Here is an 18,729-nt window from a genome sequence, read left to right on the forward strand (position 1 = left end):
CCAGGGGGACCCAGGCTTGGGTTCTTAACAGGATCATTTCCAGATCTCAGTTCAAGGGGATGTTTATAATCCCATCACGGAGAATAGAGGGGTTTTTGTAAATTTTAGCAAGAGAGAAATGAGGATCTGGCCCCTCCCAGAGTCTTTCCCAGCATCTCTGTCATGGGAGCTCTCCACAAAGTCCCCTGGGGGAGAGGACTTCTCAGGAGAAAGGGAGCCACATATGGCTGGCTCTGAGTCTGCAGAAGCCAGCAAACAGGCTGGTGAGCTGCAGGCTGCCCAACACTCACCACCAACAGCTGATCCAGAGCCAACCCCCAGCTCTGGGATTTGTGTGAGCACCTGGACATGTCTAGCTTGCCGACCTGCAGCTGCTACATACCAGTCTCTCATCCCCACCTTTGTCTCTGGCCTCTGACCAGGACAATTTCTCTCGCTTGGGCGAAGGCCACAACACTGGGCAAGGAGCTGGAAAGTCCTCAAAATGATTTATTGCTGTTCAAGTTCTAACTTCGGCACTCGTGGAAGATCTTCCTTACTCAGATAGATGATGCTCCAATAGTTCTCCCACATGACTTCCTTGTAGAGAGTTCTCTGGCCCGGATCCAGCAGGGTCCGTTCTGCTGGAGTGAAACGGACAGACACCTCCTCAATGGAAAAGGGACGCTGAAAGAACAAGCAGATTTAGTCCTCAGAGACTGCACACTGGAAGAGACTGGTCTAAAGGGTGCAGGATGTATGGCTTGTCTTGGGTATAGCCTCTCTCTCCTGGACCATTGTAGAAACTGCAGGAGCAAAAGCCACCCCAAGGTTGTTCCCTGTTTATTTCCCCTACCTGGACTGTTTCCACACCCCCAAACACATGAGGATTCAACAGCATCTCTCGGCTACCTGTGGAGGAAGGAGAAAGAAAAAAGAAGAATGGAGGAAGGGTGTTTGTCGTGACTTCCTACTCCATTGGCTGGTTTGTTCCCCTCTTCACACACTCCCTTCCCAGGAGGCTGAAACCTTGCCCTGCGTACACGCAATGCATTCTTTTACTCAATTCTGGGAGAGGCAGAAGAGAAGTACGCATGAGCCTCAGGGGAGACAAAGGCCACCAACATATTTCAGGCTTCTGTGAGACTTAAAATGTGCCCTATGAACTCTGGAGTTCAAAGGTCACAGCATCCCCGCTGGATCAGACCAAAAGCCCAGGAATCCCGTTCTCCTGCTGGCTGGGCCTTCAGGTCAGGTCTAGTGGTGGGAAAAGGGAATGGAAATGACAGCACATGACATGTCACCATCACATTCAGCCAAAAACCAGACATCACTTGAGCGTTCTGGAGAAGCCAGGGTAATATCAGTGTCAAGCTAAGTCCTCCCCACAATCTCCTGGGGTGCCAGACCACAGCCTCTCATTCCTACCTCAGCATCCTATTCCCCGCAGGGCCTGCCCAGTGCCCCTAGAAGCCTGGCACAGAAGCCACGTGATTACTGGCCCCTAGGAACTGGCTTTCAGCGCTCAGTGCTGCCCCAAGAGGCAGAGGCTCCCTGTTTCCACCAGTTGGAATAGCTCTGCCCAAGTCTGTCTGCCTTTTCTTTTCTTTCTTGAGCCACCCTGACTTCCTTTTATGGAAGGAAGGTGAGATATGAGAATTTAAATGAATGGGAGGAATGTACCATCTCTATAATTGTGTCCAATCCCCTTCAAGAAGAATCACAGGTCGTAGACATTGAGTGCTGTTTGTTATGTGAAAAAGTATTTAATTCTTTTCCTGTCCTGAACTCTTTACCCATCCCATTCACAGGGTGCCCCAATCACATGCAGGCAAAATGGGTCCTTACCACAAGAGAGGGCATCTTGGGCACCCTCCTTGGTGTGCGCCCTCTGCTCTCGCTCCAGGGAAGCTTCTTCCGCCTCGGGGAATGCTGCGTCTCTCTCCACGGATGGTCCCCACACCTGGAACAGCAGCCAGGGAGAACGGAAAGAGATGGAATGGAAGAGAGTGAGCAATGCTTCCCGCCCCACTCCCATACTCAGCTATATTGAATGCAGGAAAATGCACTCCTCATACAATTCAACACCTTATATCACAGGGGACTTTATATGTTTTATACAACAGTAAATATGAAACTTGCAGACTTCGGAGGATAGTAGAAGACAGGAGGGCCTGGCAAGACTTTGTCCATGGGGTCTCAAAGAGTCGGACTCGACTGCGACCGAACAACAACAACAAATATGAAACTATGTGCAATGACTCCATCAATACAAAACGTTCAAGTCTTTTGTCTCCAGAAGTAGGTTACTCAGTCCATATCTCATTAAAGGAGTCCACTCTAAAATACAAAAGTCCTTCAAACAGAGTGCTCAAGGAATTATTTAACGAGACGAAAAACTCTGGGAGACAATGAAACTCTTAGAAAGACGCTGAAGTCTCTTGCTCCTGGGGCCCCTTGCCCAACGATCGTTTCCACCAGAAGTGAGGTCGTTTTCAAGATTTCCTCCTCACCAAGAATTCATACGGAACGGTAAAATCTTCCACAGTTCCAAAAGTGGCCGCTCTGACCTACAATTTATGCATCTGACAAGCCCAAGCTGCTCTTGAACGTTTTGTATTAACACAGTAATTGCATATAACTATATATTTAATGTTGCACAAAACATACGAAGTTCACTGTGATGTATGATACTGAATTGTATGAGGAGTGCATTTCCCTGTCTTTTCTATAGCTGTGACTGTTTTAACACAGGAGCCCATTTTTGCTGTTGTTTGCCGTCCCTGGACTCTGCACCCTTCCAGCCGCACCTGGTGAGATATCCGGGAGGATAAGAAATTCCCTAGCAGAAGAGGCTGCCGAAGGAGGCTGTTCACTTCCCATATGGAGGATTAACACTTGGGGAAATAGAACAATTTATACATTGCTGGAGTCCAATAAGTATTATATCTTTGCAAAAGAAGAAACCATGCGGACAAATATCTCTCAGGGGAACTTCAGGATCAGATCAGGGAATGTGATTTGAATGGGACATACCTGGAGGGAACCCCCTCACCTGCTCTGCCGGCCTCTCATCATCGGCCTGACTCAGCAGGAAGCCTTCAGCCAAGGCCACCGCCTGGCAGCTGCTCTCTGGCCCACATTCTCTGACCCAGCGTTGCACTTCCAGGGGCAGGATGGCGAGGAACTGCTCCAGGACCACCACGTCCAGGATCTCCTTTTTGGAGCGCCTCTCTGGCTTCAGCCAGCGGTTGCTGAGTCGATGGAGCTGGCTGCAAACCTCTCGGGGCCCATCCGCCTCTCGGTAGAGGAACTGCCGGAAGCGTTGGCAATGCACGTCTGAGATAGGCATGACCTGGAAAGACATAACTGGCACAGTGTTTTCCTGTAATTCAGCAGCACCACTCCCAGCTTGGGAGCGACGGGGGCCTCTGCTCAATATCGTGCCACCTCCATGTTCTCACCTCTTCCATCTCCTTCGCCTGCTCTTGGGTCACCTCCAGCTGGGTAAAGGTACCTTGAGTGACTCGGCTATGAAGACAGACTTCTTTCTAGAGGGAAGGAGAGACAGAGACTGTAAGGTTATCACAAGGAGAGCATCTGAGAATTGCCTTGGCAGGTCAGCTCAAGAGGGTTTGCTGTGGCTTGTAGACCATATAATTTCATATCATTTTGCTATATTACATACCAAGCAATTTTAGATATACTTCCATGGTTCTTTGGAAAAGTTGGCCATCTCTGTTTGGTTCTAAGAAAGTTAAAAGCTTAGCCCACCTTACATGGGTTCAGTCTGGCAAGGGGCTAATTCTTAAGGGGAGCTGGACCCCAAAACGACCACAGGGACTGGTGACCTCTTAACCACTGTATCTATGAAGATGAAGAAGATGAAGATATTGGATTTTTATCCCGCCCTCCACTCCGGAGAGTCTCAGAGCGGCTCACAATCTCCTTTCCCTTCCTCCCCCACAACAGACACCTTGTGAGGTAGATGAAGATATTGGATTTATATCCCGCCCCCCACTCCAAAGAGTCTCAGAGGGCTCACAATCTTCTTTCCCTTCCTCCCCCACAACAGACACCCTGTGAGGTAGATGACGATATTGGATTTATATCCCGCCCTCCACTCCGAAGAGTCTCAGAGCAGCTCACAGTCTCCTTTACCTTCCTCCCCCACAACAGACCCCCTGTGAGGTAGATGAAGATATTGGATTTTTATCCCGCCCTCCACTCCGGAGAGTCTCAGAGCAGCTCACAATCTCTTTTCCCTTCCTCTCCCACAACAGACACCTTGTGAGGTAGATGAAGATATTGGATTTATATCCCGCCCCCCACTCCGAAGAGTCTCAGAGGGGCTCACAATCTCCTTTCCCTTCCTTCCCCACAACAGACACCCTGTGAGGTAGATGAAGATATTGGATTTATATCCCGCCCTCCACTCCAAAGAGTCTCAGAGTGGCTCACAGTCTCCTTTCCCTTCCTCCCCCACAAAAGACATCCTCTGTGGTGGGTGGGGCTGAGAGGGCTCTCCCAGAAGCTACCCTTTCAAGGACAGAGATTCAGAGCAGCCTACAATCTCCTTTCCCTTCCTCCCCCACAACAGACACCCTGTGAGGTGGGTGGGGCTGGAGAGGGCTCTCCCAGCAGCTGCCCTTTCAAGGACAACCTCTGCCAGAGCTATGGCTGACCCAAGGCCACTCCAGCAGGTGCAAGTGGAGGAGTGGGGAATCAAACCCGGCTCTCCCAGATTAGAGTCCGCACACCTAACCACTACACCAAACTGGCTCTCCTGCTGGAAAGCACCTGCTGGGCGGAATGCATTGCATGCACAACAGAACGAATGAACAAATGAACGAACGGGCGAACGAATTAAATACTAGCTCACGGTATCCGAATGGTACAAAGCTAAGGTATTTAACTAAAGGTATTTAACTTATTCCTGTGCTGCTTCTATAGCCGGAAGGCTCTCAAAAACAGTTCCTAACCATTAAGAGAAGTCACTAAAAAATCCCAATAAAATCAACTGAAATAACACGTTACAATCAAATAAAAGCCAGGCAACAGCAGTTAAAACTTGGATGTAAAATCGCTTTAGCGTCAGTTAACAGCCCAACAGAATAGCTTAGGGAGGTCCTTAAACTCCAAATCCCTGGGGAATCAGAAACGCTTTCGCGGAGCGCACGAGGGACATGCCGGTTTTAGAATTAGTTGGGATTGCTCAAGGCATCTCTCCTGCCCTGGGTGTTACAAAACCCTAGGGGCAAATTCCACCAGGAAGTTCTGCTCCGGCGTCAAGACTCAGGCCGTTTTCGCACTAGCGTTTACTCCGGCGTAGCACCCCATTTACCTCCGGATCTTTTCCTGGTTTTCGCACCTGTTGCTCCGGCGCTGCGTCTTGCTCCGGTGCTGCAGGGGTTTCACGCCGGAGTATCTAGATCCACCTCCTTCCAGAGTTTTTGAAAACCTCCGGATCCACACCGGATCCACTCTGCGGAGTTTGCTGTGGGAAATCCATCCACGCCGGATCGACTGCTTTGTGGGCGTCACCCTCTCCCTTTCCATCCTCCCACCCCATCCACCCCCTTGGCCAATCATCAGCCGTTCGCGGCGCTTCCCAAAAGTGCCCGCAGGGCCATTTTTTTTTTAACTTCATCTTTCTTGCGTAATAGCGATATTTCGAAATTAACAAATAGAAAAAAAAAAACCCTCCTGCAATAGCCTCAATTGCCACTTCAATTGGTTTCGTTAGAATTTTTTTGTATTATTATTGACTTTAGTTGCGTTATTTCGCTGTTGCGTTATCTCGCAACTACATTATACATTGTTGGGGGGGGGGAAATCTAGTGCCGGCGCGGGCCAAAGCGTTCATGTGTGTGTGTTTTAAAAAGGCAATGCCTCTCTCAGCTGTGCCACCAGGATTTCTGGACCTGCACAAAATCGCCATGTATAAAATGGGAAGTTGGAGTCCTGAATTCTTCTCCCTGGCTACATTCCGCTCGGTTAGAAAATAGACGTGAGCTCGCTCTTCACACGCGCCATAGAAGGGGAAGGAGAGAATGGGGCGGGGGGGGGAGCTCTGGCAGCAGGAATCAGGTCCCCGTTGCAAGCGCCAGCCGGGGAGGGGAAAGAGCGCGGAGGAAATCCCAGCTTCGCCACCCGGGAGGGAGCGAGGCTGGGAAAGGAAGAAGCTGCCACACACACACACAAACCCCTCGATTTCTCTCTCTTCGTTATTGCGATATTTCGCAACTTCAGAATTTGGGGGGGGAATCTAGTGCTAGGATTCTCCACTGTGAATGCTTCTGTTAATACATAAAGGGCTGTGGAGGATAATACAGCTGCAGCCAATCCATAAGCAGCAGCAGCACACATGATGTGGTTTGTCGACGAAAAGAAGGGGAGGGAACAGCTGTGGCTGCTCGATGTTATGTTATTACGTCCTTACGCAACCAGACTTGCGCTTAAAAAAAAATGATTGACAGGGCATCGAACTCAAGTCGATGCCAGTGGGAAAACGATTTGAGCCGGGGCTTCATGGAAAGCGACTCCGCAAATGAGTCCATGTGCGAAAACGAGGAAAATGAGCCGGACATAATTGCGCCGTGGAATAAGGGGAGCAAACGCTAAGTGCAAAAACGACCTCAGTAAAAAGAGAAGAAACTGCTTGAAACACAAAACTGAACTTTAAAATTAGGACTGGGCATTTTTGACAAGTCCAAAAAAGTCTGGCCGACTCAGCGGTCTGTCCAAAAACAAAGCATTTCTGAAAGGTTGATCTTGTTCAAAACAAGACTAAAACTACCCATCAACCAGCAGAACAAATTTTGACTTCTGTGGCAACTTTAAGATCAATAAAGTTTTAGTGTTTGTCAATAGCAGCAAACGTCAAAAAGGACTGTTGAATAACAGTGTTATTTGTGAGAACAAAAATGGGAAGGATTCACAGTACAATTCTAAACAGAAATACACCCTTCTACATCCATTGAAGCCCAACAGGATATAGAAGAAGAAAAAGAAGAAGAAGAAGGAGGAGGAGGAGGAGGAGGAGGAGGAGGAGAAGAAGAAGAAGAAGAAATTGGATTTATATCCTGCCCTCCACTCCAAATCTCAGAGTCTCAGAGCAGCTCACAATCTCCTTTATCTCCCTTCCCAACAGCAGACACCCTGTGAGGTGGGTGGGGCTGAGAGGGCTCTCCCAGAAGCTGCCCTTTCAAGGACAACTCTGCAGGAGCTATGGCTGACCCAAGGCCATTCCAGCAGGTGCAAGTGGAGGAGTGGGGAATCAAACCCGGTTCTCTCAGATAAGAGTCCGCCCACTTCACCACTACACCAGATTGGCTCAACTCTATTCAGGATTACACTCTTAGTACACAGGTCTTCTTTGGGGCTTTTACCCTAGAATGCCCCGTTCAGATTACAGTTTTATTAAGCAAAAGGGGAGGGGGGAGGGTTTAAAACTGAAAAAAGTGAAACAGCACGTTTTTTTATTTTAAGAAGTTGAACTGCAATAGGTGTTAAAGTACACAGCAGGCCAGTTCTACTACACAGAGCGCAGTCATTCACAAGCTGGGTTGCCAACCCGCAGGTGCAGCCAGGAATTTTCTTGGGCTTATACCGCACGCTCCTTCCCCCCCCCCTCGCCCCCCATAAAAGAGAGCAGAAAGCATGGAGAAGAAAAAAAAATTTGCAGTGGGTGATGAAACAGCAATTACCTTCTGTGGCCAAACCCAATGCATGTCTTAGAACTAAGTTACTGTTTTTTAAGTCCATGGCTGCTTTTCACACTAACTTTCAGAGCATGCTTGATTTGTCCTGAACCCCCGCCCCCCCTCCCCCCCCCACCCAAGAGAGCCAGTTTGGTGCAGTGGTCAAGCGTGCGGACTCTTATCTGGGAGAACCGGGCCCGATTCCCCACTCCTCCACCCGCACCCGCTAGCACGGCCCTGGGTCAGCCATAGCCCCGGCAGAGGTTGTCCTTGAAAGGGCAGCTGCTGTGAGAGCCCTCCCAGCCCCACCCACCTCACAGGGTGTCTGTTGTGGGGGAGGGCGATAAAGGAGATTGTGAGCCGCTCTGAGACTCTTCGGAGTGGAGGGCGGGATATAAATCCAATATCTTCTTCTTCTTCTTCTTCTTCTTTTCCCCAACCCCTTCCAGACACCTAGGCAGGCTAAACAGGCTTAGAACAGATCAAAATAATTCACTGCTGCAGGATAGAGGTTGACAAGATTATGCATGGGATAGAAAAGGCAGAGAAAGAAGGACCCCTCTCCCCCCCTCACAACACGAGAACCCGTGGGCACTCAACGAAATTGCTGAGCAGTTGGGTTAGAACGGATGAAAGGAAGTCCTTCTTCCCCCCCCCCCCAAGGGTATCACTTCAATAGACATAAAGTGTTAGGTAAGAAGAACAACACCTCCAAAAACAATGGAGGTCCCTTTCTGAACTGTGGGATTCACTTGATTAGATCCTGGATTTTGGGGAGCCTGAAAACCACTCCACATGGCTTTCGTCACTACTAGAAGAACATAAGAGAAGCCATGTTGGATCTGGCCGATGGCCCATCCAGTCCAACACTCTGTGTCACATGAGAACATAAGAGAAGCCATGTTGAATCAGGACAATGGCCATCCAGTCCAACACTCTGTGTCACATAAGAGTATAAGAGAAGCCATGTTGGATCAGGCCAATGGCCCATCCAGTCCAACACTCTGTGTCACATAAGAGGAGCCATGCAGGATCAGCCCAATGGCCCCTCCAGTCCAACACACTGTGTCACATAAGAACATTAGAGGAGCCATGTTGGATCAGGCCAATGGCCCATCCAGTCCAACACTATGTGTCATACAGTGGCAAAAAAACCAGGTGCCATCAGGAGGTCCATAAGAACATAAGAGAAGCCATGTTGGATTAGGCTGATGGCCCATCCAGTCCAACACTCTGTGTCTCATAAGAACACAAGAGAAGCCATGTTGGATCAGGCCAATGGCCATCCAGTCCAACACTCTGTGTCTCATAAGAACATAAGAGAAGCCATGTTGGATCAGGCCAGTGGCCCATCTAGTCCAACATAAGAACATAAGAGAAGCCATGTTGGATCAGGCCAATGGCTCCTCCAATGCAACACTCTGTGTCACATAAGAGAAGACATGTTGGATCAGGCCAATGGCCCATCCTGTCACACATTAGCCAAAAAAAGCAGGCGCCATCAGTGGGACCAGGACACTAGAAGCCCTCCCACTGTGCCCCCTCCACCACAATCACCAAGGATACAGAGCATCACTGCCCCAGACACAGAGTTCCAACAATACTCTCTGGCTAATAGCCACTGATGGACCTCTGCTCCATGTTTATCCAATCTCGAAGCTGGCTATGCTTGTAGCCGCCACCACCTCCTGTGGCAATGAATTCCATGTGTTAGACACGCTTTGGTGAAAAAGTACTTCCTTTTATCAGTTCTAAACCTACTACTCAGCAATTTCATTGAATGCCCACATTGTGAGAAAGGGAGAAAGGTACTTTTTTCTCTACCTTCTCTATCCCATGTGTAATCTTGTAAACATCTATCATATCACCCCTCAATCGATGTTTCTCCAAGCTAAAGAACCCCAAGCGTTTTAACCTTTCTTCATAGGGAAAGTATTCCAACCTTGTAATAATCCTAGTTGCCCTTTTCTGCACTTTTTCCAATGCTATAATATCTCTTTTGAGGTGCGGTGACCAGAATTGCACACAGTATTCCAAATGAGACCGCACTATCAATTTATACAGAGGCATTATGATACTGGCTGATTTGTTTTCAATTCCCTTCCTAATAATTCCCAGCATGGCGTTGGCCTTTTTTATTGCAATCGCACAATGTCTTGACATTTTCAGTGAGTTATCTACCACAACCCCAAGATCTCTCGGTCAGTCTCTGCCAGTTCACACCCCATCAACTTGTATTTGTAGCTGGGATTCTTGGCCCCAATGTGCATTACTTTGCACTTGGCCACAATGAACCTCATCTACCACGTTGACGCCCACTCACCCAGCCTCAAGAGATCCCTTTGGAGTGCCTCAGAATCCTCTCTTGTTCTCACCCTCTCTCTCTCTCTCTCGGCTTGGCTTCGCGAACGAAGATTTAAGAAGGGTGCAATAGTCCACGTTTGCTGCAGGCTCGCTGGTGGCTGACAAGACCAATGTGGGACAGGCAGGTCCGGCCACAGCGGCTGCAGGGAAAAGTCTGATTTAGGGTTGGTCCTGTAGCAGTGCGATTCTTTTTTCGACCGCAAGTAAGGATGCCCGTTGACCGCGGCTAGCCAACTGGGGTGGGGGAGACGAGCTTTGTTTAGGCCACCTTTTCTAGGCCCCTCTCCGTGTGGAGCAAGCAGTGCTGTCCCTAGATAAGGCTGCTTGGTCGTTCAGGGTGCTGCCGAAAGATGCTTTCGTCTCCGGGTTAGCATCAGGCGACCAATATCCTGAACCGCCTACATGCAGGATCGGGACTGCGGCTTCCAGTGGCACCTTCCACCTGCCGTTTCGCCCCTTGCCTATCGCTGCAGGACTTGATGCGTTGTGAGTTGTGTGTGTGGATATGCCCTTCAGGCCTGCGCAGAGGAATTTTTTAGGTGAAGCGCAGTGTGCGCGGTACTGGCTCCACCCTTTCACCTGGGGGTCATCTGCCATGGCCCAGTAAGCCGGGATGCCGGCAGTGAGTCCTCCAGGTGGTAGGTGTTACATTAACGAGCTCTATCTGCCCGGGTTTGATGTTAGAGTTTTCCTTCTCTTAGGCTGACGAGGTTGGTGGGCCCAGCCTGCCCATCCGGTTATACCGCCGGACACTTCGGTCGCACCATGACGTAGCAAACTCTGTGAAAACGGGGGGGGACCAGCGAGAAGGTGTTGCTACGGATGCAGTAATGCAGGAGAGGCCATTGCAGTGACCATCTGCCAGGCATAGCCAGACAGTGACCACGCGGCGTTCACTACACCGGGAGAGGAGAGGCTATGTATTGCGCATGCACTTTCCCTGGGGGGGTAGGATTCCCAGAGGGAGCCCACCCCCCACCACCCCCCGGTTCTCACCACCCTGAACAATTTAGTGTCATCTGTAAACTTGGCCACTTCACTACTTACTCCCAACTCCAAATCATTAATGATTTGGCAATGAGGATCCTGTGAATATAGGGGGAGGTCTTTCTGAGTCTCCTGCCTTGTGCAGGGGGTTGGACTAGATGACTCTGGAGGTCCCTTCCAACTCTAGGATTCTATATTCTAAGTTTCCACAGGCTTCCTCCTCGGGAGGTGGGGGGCTCTCCTTCCTTGGAGGGTTTTCAACAGAGGCTAGATGTCACAGTTGCAGGCGAAACGTCAGGTCTCACAAGACCACGGCCACACAGTCCGGAAAATCTACAAAAGCCAATGGACTCCATCCGTGAAAGCCTTCGACAACATAATGCATTTAGACTTAAAATTGTTTTATTTCCACTTCCCCTTCCCTCTTTGCCACCTCCCTACATACCTTCCTTCCTGCCAGCCAGCCAGCTCACAAACATCTGACTGACATTCATGTCCTGTGGCTCTCAAACATCTGACGTTTATTCTATGCAGCTCTTACGTTAAGCAAGTTTGGTCACCACTGCTCTATTGCATTATACCCCACTGAGGTCCCTCCCCAAACTCCACCCTTCCCAGGTCCCCCCACCCCCACCCCAAAAAAATTTCCAGAAATTTCCCAACAAGGAGCTGGTGACCTTAAGACATCAGGCGTATGTGTTTGTGTGTGTGTTTTGCATGGATGCAGCCATTCCAAGGACAGAAAAAGTCTTACAGTAGATTGACTGAAAAAAATTATGCTCTAGCGGGGCTGTCAAAAATGCGGCCCAGAGGCCAAATCAGGCCCCCGGAGAGCTTCTCTCAGGCCCCCGAGCAACTGACTATCATCTGCTTCTTTCTCCCTCTCTCTTGCTTCCGCAGCTTGCTTTGCCAGGCTTGCTCAATAGCACAGGAGCCACAGAGCAAAACCTGTATTTCCTCCATTGGCTGAGGTCCTCTTGGGGAGGAAGGAGGGAGGGAGAGCTTTCTTTGCCAGGCTCTTTCAATCCCACAGCAGAGCTACTGAGCCAAGCCTCTCTTCCTTCTATTGGCTGAGGCTCCTCCCCTTCCTGGTCTCCTGAGGAAGGAAGGAAAGAGTCAGAGCTTCCTTTGCCCAGTTCCCTGAGCCCCATGGGAGAAATATAAAGAAAGCACCTTTAAGACTGAGTGCTAATATTTTAAAGACGCTTTAAGGTTTAAATTTTTTTTAAAAAATGTGTCTGTCTGTATAAAATTTATATCTCTGCTACCTAATCATAAACAGGTACACACATGGCCTGCACGGACAAAGTCTCATTTATGTCAGATTCGGCCCTCATAACAAATGAGTTTGACACCCCTGCTCTACAGAGTATGATTCCCTACTCCAGGAGTATCGAACTCATTATGAGGGCTGGATCTGACATAAATGAGACCTTGTCAGGGTTGGTCAGGCTGTGTCGGGGCAGGTCTTGTGTGTACCTATTTAAGATTAGGTAGCAGAGATACAAACTTTTTAAAGGACACAGACAAACACAACTAAAGATTTTTTAAAAACCAACTTAAACATGCTTTAAGTTAAAACATCAGCACTTGTTGGTTTTAAAGGTGCTTGCTTTGTATTTCTCCCGTGGGATCTAGGGAATTGGGCAAACTTAGCTCTGGCTCTTTCCCTCCCTCCCAAGGGGACCAAGAGGGGAAGGAGCCTCAGCCAATGGAGAAAATAGAGGTTTTTCTCTGTTGCTCCTGTGTGATTGAGCAAGCCTTGCAAAGCAAGCTGTGATGCAGAAGAAAGCGAGAGAGAAGGAAGCAGATGACAGCCAGTTGCTCGGGGGCCTGATAGGAGCCCTTCGGGGGGCCTGATTTGTCCCTCGGGCCGCATGTTTGACATCCCTGCCCTACTCCCTTATGACCCTGCCTAATCACCTTTGTCATCTGGGGCTTCATTTTTCTGTGGTCAAGCCAGTGCCGTCCCAGGTCCAGTTCCCATATTTTGAAACGCCTATTTCCCGACTTGATTACTTCAAACAAGTGATCACTGGGGCAAATCTCATTTTGAATACCCCTCCCATTTGAACTGTGATCATGGCTATTAAACTAGGCACATTCCTCAGCCTTCCAACCGCAAAAGACGACACGTTCATCATTTTTTTAAGAGCCTCAAAGAGGACAAACACACACACACAAAGGATATGTCCTCTGAAACGAGGCCATCTGATAACCCTAGGGTAGAGGAAGCCTTCCCCTCCAAAGAGTGAAAACTTGCACGTAGATGGCCGGACATTCCCTGACACGCACGTCACACAGCCCTTCCTCCACCACTTTCGATGGTGCTAATTCACACGTTCGACTGCCCTTGCCCAGTGGCGTAGCTAGGGCTTTGGGGGCCCGGGGCCCAAGATTTATGTGGGCCCCATGTGTGTGCACGCCTCCAGAAACAGGATATGATGTCACTTCCAGTGATGTCACTTCCGCAAGATGGCCACCACTTGCGAGGGAGCCCTGCTGGAAACAGGAAGTGATGTAACTTCCCCAAAATGGCCACCACTTGTGGGGGGGGGGGAACAGGAAGTGGTGTCACTTTGGGGGCGGCACCCCCCCCCCAAGATGGCACTGCTGGTGCGATCTAGGTCATGTGATTGATAACCTGATTACCCCACCACACCATGTGACAGGGAGAAATGCCACAAGCAGCCTGCTGGCCCAGCTGTTCCCCTTGTGCCCTGAACTTGTGGGACTTCTATATTAAGCAAGCTTACAAGAAAAACAAGGAAAACAAAAACAGGCATACTGATGGAAGATGGGTCAGGAACCTCTGAGATGAGAAATGCGAAGGTTATAGAGAATCATTGTTGAATTCTGTATGGGCGCCGACTCCCATGAGTTAGGGTCTTTAACTGAGATTGCCCATTTGTATACTGCTATTGAACTTTTTAAGGGAAGAAACACCCATAGTCTGGAGCATTGTTTATGTACGCTTACAGTCTGTACTGTTCCATACTCGGTCTTTGACAACAGGCCGTTTATGATATTATATACTATAATATAATAATACAGTATATGTTTGCAGTTTATTGGGTAGCTCAGAGATGTCTGTAATGAGTACTTGGTTGATGGCCTATTGGTCAGTGTAATTTCTTGCATTGTTCCTTGAACGCTGAACCCCCACAGTTGTTGTTCCCTTACTGGAGTGTCCCAGAGGGCCCAAGGGAGGCAGGTGGGGCATAAGAACATAAGAGAAGCCCTGTTGGATCAGGCCAATGGCCCATCCAGTCCAACACTCTGCGTCGCATAAGAACATAAGAGAAGCCATGTTGGATCAGGCTGGTGACCCCTCCAGTCCAACACTCTGTGTCACATAAGAACATAACAGAAGCCATGTTGGATCAGGCCAATGGGCCATCCAGTCCAAAACTCTGTGTCACATATAAGAACATAAGAGAAGCCATGTTGGATCAGGCCATTGGGCCCTCCAGTCCAACACTCTGTGTCACATAAGAGAAGCCTTGTTGGATCAGGCCAATGGCCCATCCAGTCCAACACTCTGTGTCACATAAGAGAAGCCATGTTGGATCAGGCCAATGGCCCATCCAGTCCAACACTCTGTGTCACTTAAGAACATAAGAGAAGCCCTGTTGGATCAGGCCAGTGGCCCATCCAGTCCAACACTATGTCACCCAGTGGCCATAAAACCAGGTGCCATCAGGAGGTCCATCAATGGGGCTAGAAGCACTCCCACTGCGCCCCCCCACCAAGCACCAAGTTAGTCTTTAAGCTGCTGCTGCTGGACTCTGACTCATTTCTCCTGCTAGTAATGGTAAAGGTAGTCCCCTGTGCAAGCACCAGTCGTTTCTGACTCTGGGGTGATGTTGCTTTCACAAGGTTTTCACGGCAGACTTTTTACAGGGTGGTTTGCCACTGCCTTTCCCAGACATCTACGCTTTCCCACCAGCAAGCTGGGGACTCCTTTGACCTACCTCGGAAGGATGGAAGGCTGAGTCAACCTGGAGCCGGCTACCTGAACCAGCTTCCGCTGGGATCGAACTCAGGTCGTGAGCAGAGGGCTCTGACTGCAGTACTGCAGCTTTACCACTCTGTGCCACGGGGCTCTTATTTCTCCTGCTACAGACAGACTAACTGGGCAACCCATCTATGCACCAAAATTCCCTCAGCCTCCAATTTGCCACTGGAGTCGATTTCAGCAGGATGAGCTCTGAAAGGCCTTCTCTGGGAATGCTCCCACGAGGGCTCTCTGGACATCGAAGAATAACACAGAAGGTGGACCGAAAAGAGTCATGCTGGAAGTCAGACCTTCTTCCAGAGTTGTCAAAGCTTAACTATTCCCCCCACCTCACCCCCAGTCTTCTCAGGGCCCTTCTGAAGACCTCCTCTCTCTGCTGGGGTTGCCACCTCCAGTTAGGGTAAATCCTGAAACTTTGGGGGGTGGAGCTTTGGGAAGGATGGGGTTTGGGGAACGGGTCGGCACTAGTAGGCAGTGTTCCTTCTAAGCTGAGTTAGAATCATAGAGTTGGAAGGGACCTCTGGCGGTCATAGAATCATAGAGTTGGAAGGGATCTCCAGGGTCATCTAGTCCAACCCCCTGCACAATGCAGGAAACTCACAAACACCTCCCCCTAAATTCACAGGATCCTCATTGCTGTCAGATGGCCATCTAGCCTCAGCTTAAAAACCTAGAATCCTAGAGTTGAAAGGGACCTCTAGGGTCATCTAGTCCAACCCCCTGCACAATGCAGGAAACTCACAACACTAAATTCACAGGATCTCCATTGCTGTCAGGTGGCCATCTAGTTTCTGTTTAAAAACCTAGAATCATAGAGTTGGAAGGGACCTCTAGGGTCATCTAGTCCAACCCCCTGCACAATGCAGGAAACTCACAACACCTCCCCCTAAATTCACAGGATCTCCATTGCTGTCAGATGGCCATCTAGCCCCTGTTTAAAAACCTCCAAGGAAGGAGAGCCCACCACCTCCCAAGAAGGAAGCCTGTTCCTCTGAGGAGCCGCTCTAACGGTCAGGAATCCTAGAGTTGGAAGGGAGCTCCAGGGTCATCTAGTCCAACCCCCTGCACAATGCAGGAAACTCACAAACACCTCCCCCAAAATTCACAGGATCTCCATTGCTGTCAGAGGGCCATCCAGCCTCTGTTGAAAAACCTCCAAGGAAGGAGTTAGCATGAGCGAGCTCACGGATTTTTCGCCTCCAGCTCACACATTTTTGTCTTAGCTCAGGAAAAATGTCCCCAGAGCACAATCACTTATGCAGGGGCTCACAAAGTTGAATTTTTGCTCACAAGACTCTGAAGCTTAGAGGGAACATTGCTAGTAGGGATATCGATGCACCTTGAGTCCCCCCCAGCCAACCTCTAAAGCCACCCTTTCCTTTCTGCTGAACTCTGCTGTCTGTAACTGTTGTCGGAGGCCTCCCTGGAGGTTGGCAACCCTGTCCCAATTGGGGCACGCATCCCGCAGCAGCCCACCCCCCATCCTTCCCCTGGACGCCCCCTACCTTTCCCAGCCCCCCGGGGCACCCCCAGGGGTGCCCAAAAGCTGCAAGGAAGCACCAGCAAAGGGGCGAAGGGAACCCAAATCCCACCCCCAAGAAATCTAGGCTGGGCTTCCCTGGGTCTTCCCAGCCCAGGAGGTGGAATGCAAACTCTCCTCTCTCCTCCACTCGTGGGAACCCCCCCCCCTTCCCGGGTCTGCAGCTCAGGCCCTGCAAAAAGCGCACCCCCAGCGGTGCTCAAAGGGTGCAAGGAAGCGCCAGCAAAAGTGGGAGGGGCAAACCCAAATCCCACCCCCCCAAGAAAACTAGGCTGGCCTTCTCTGGGCCCTCCCAGCCAATGAGGTGGAATGCAAACTCTCCTCCATCCTGGGAACCTCCGTCTCCAGCCCAGATCCTGCAAGAAGCGCACCCCCAGCGGTGCCCAAATCCTGCAAAGAAGCTGCAGCAAAAGGGGAAGGGGACGGGCAAACCCAAATCCCCCACCCAAAGGAAATTAGGCTGGGCTTCCCTGGGCCCTCCAAGCAAAGAAGGAGGAATGCAAACTCCCCCCCCTCCTCCCTCCATGGAGAGTCCCCCCCCCCCCTTACTCAGAGCTCCGAGAAATCCCCCACAGGGCCGCCCGACCCCAGTCAGTCAGTCAGCCAGTCAGGCCGTTGGCGGTTGGCAGTTGCCGTCCACTCCCCTCCCCCACCGCGGGAGATGCCCGAGAAGGAGGCTGGTGCCCACGTGCGCCTTCTGAGGCTAGGGAGGAGAAAAAGCCACGTGTCTTTCCCGCGCTTTCAGCCCGATTGGGGCGGGGGGAAGGGAAGGGAACGAAGAGCCCCGTGCGCATGCGCCCCTCCCCGCCACACCCCCTTCCCCCGCCGTGCGCGCGCGCTCCCCCTCGCTGTCGGGCGCCTCCATTCTTTTTCTCCCCCCCCCTCGCAGCGCAGCAACACGGCCATTGTTTGGGGGCCCCCCTTGCCAATGCGGGGACCCCCCAGACCTGGAGCGACCCGCCCCCCCACCCCACCCTATGCCACTGCCCTTGCCAACTAATCCCGGCACAAAGAGTAAACACCAAAACTATATGTGTGCAAACCGGATCAGGTTTGGATCTTGCCTTTTCGTTCACATTTTAAACTCTACCCACCTTTCAAGAAGCTCGGGCGGGATGCATGATTCTCCCCCACCCCCAGCCTCACAATGACATAAGAACGTAAGAGAAGCCATGTTGGATCAGGCCAGTGACCCATCCAGTCCAACACTCTGTGCCACACAGTGGCCAAAAAACCCAAGTGCCATCAGCGGAGGTCCAACTGTGGGGCTAGAAGCCCTCCCACTGTGCCCCCCCCCCCAAGAACCAAGAATACAGAGCATCACTGCCCCAGAGAGTTCCAACAATACGCTGTGGCTAATAGCATTGAAACAGAGCCCCGTGGTGCAGAGTGGTAAAGCTGCAGTACTGCAGTTGGAGCCCTCTGCTCACGACCTGAGTTCGATTCCAGAGGAAGCTGGGTTCAGGTAGCCGGCTCGAGGTTGACTCAGCCTTCCATCCTTTCCGAGGTCGGTAAAACGAGTCCCCAGCTTGCTAGAGAGGAAAGTGTAGATGACTGGGGAAGGCAATGGCAAACCACCCCGTAAAAAGTCTGCAGTGCAAACGTTGTGAAAGCAACGCCACCCCAGAGTCGGAAACGACTGGTGCTTGCACAGGGGACTCCCTTGACCCTTTTAATAGCATTGAAGGAGGCGTGGCGAGGGGGCACGCGTGTTTTTTTGCCCAAGGTCACCAAAGCAGATGCGGTAATCGGGAGCACGTGCGAACCTGAGATCTGGCTCTCCGGTTAGGCCGAACGCTCCCGTTTTCCGTGCGCCGAAACCCTCCCAAGCTCGCCCAGTGTCTGCCGGCAACGTCTGCGTGCGGCGCGATCGATGCCTGCGCAACGCCTTCGCCCGTGCCTGCAGGCGACTGAATCCGGAGCCAAGCGAATCCGGATCGAGGCGGCGCCGCGTCCAGACGGGCAGCATCACCTCCGACCGGTGCCTGTTTGCCTCCCCGCGGACGACCCTGGCCGCCTCCCTCTTCCCCTCCCGTTGGCGGCGGTGGGCGGATCTCAGCGCCGCCGCTGCAAGCGAGCGAGCGCGCCACAGTAGCCCGAGCAAGAGCCGCCGGGAGGAGCAGGAGCGGGCCGCGCTG

The 18,729-nt window shown here is 51.0% G+C and overlaps 1 protein-coding gene across 1 annotated transcript; it reads right to left on the reverse strand.

Annotated features, from left to right (window-relative positions):
• Positions 1-471: 471 nt before the first annotated feature.
• On the reverse strand, positions 472-17,300 carry LOC132590149 (neurotrophin receptor-interacting factor homolog). The gene is made up of 6 exons (XM_060263059.1): positions 17,141-17,300; positions 3,444-3,530; positions 3,035-3,334; positions 1,828-1,942; positions 836-891; positions 472-666 (listed from the first exon to the last, which is right to left on the reverse strand). Exons 2-6 carry the CDS (start codon positions 3,450-3,452, stop codon positions 490-492), a joined length of 657 nt encoding a protein of 218 aa, XP_060119042.1. The 5' UTR covers positions 3,453-3,530; positions 17,141-17,300; the 3' UTR covers positions 472-489.
• Between the last annotated feature and the right edge of the window lie 1,429 nt (positions 17,301-18,729).

The sequence above is a fragment of the Heteronotia binoei genome, chromosome 21 (assembly GCF_032191835.1).
Source record: "Heteronotia binoei isolate CCM8104 ecotype False Entrance Well chromosome 21, APGP_CSIRO_Hbin_v1, whole genome shotgun sequence".
In the NCBI taxonomy this organism is placed as follows: Eukaryota; Metazoa; Chordata; class Lepidosauria; order Squamata; family Gekkonidae; genus Heteronotia; species Heteronotia binoei.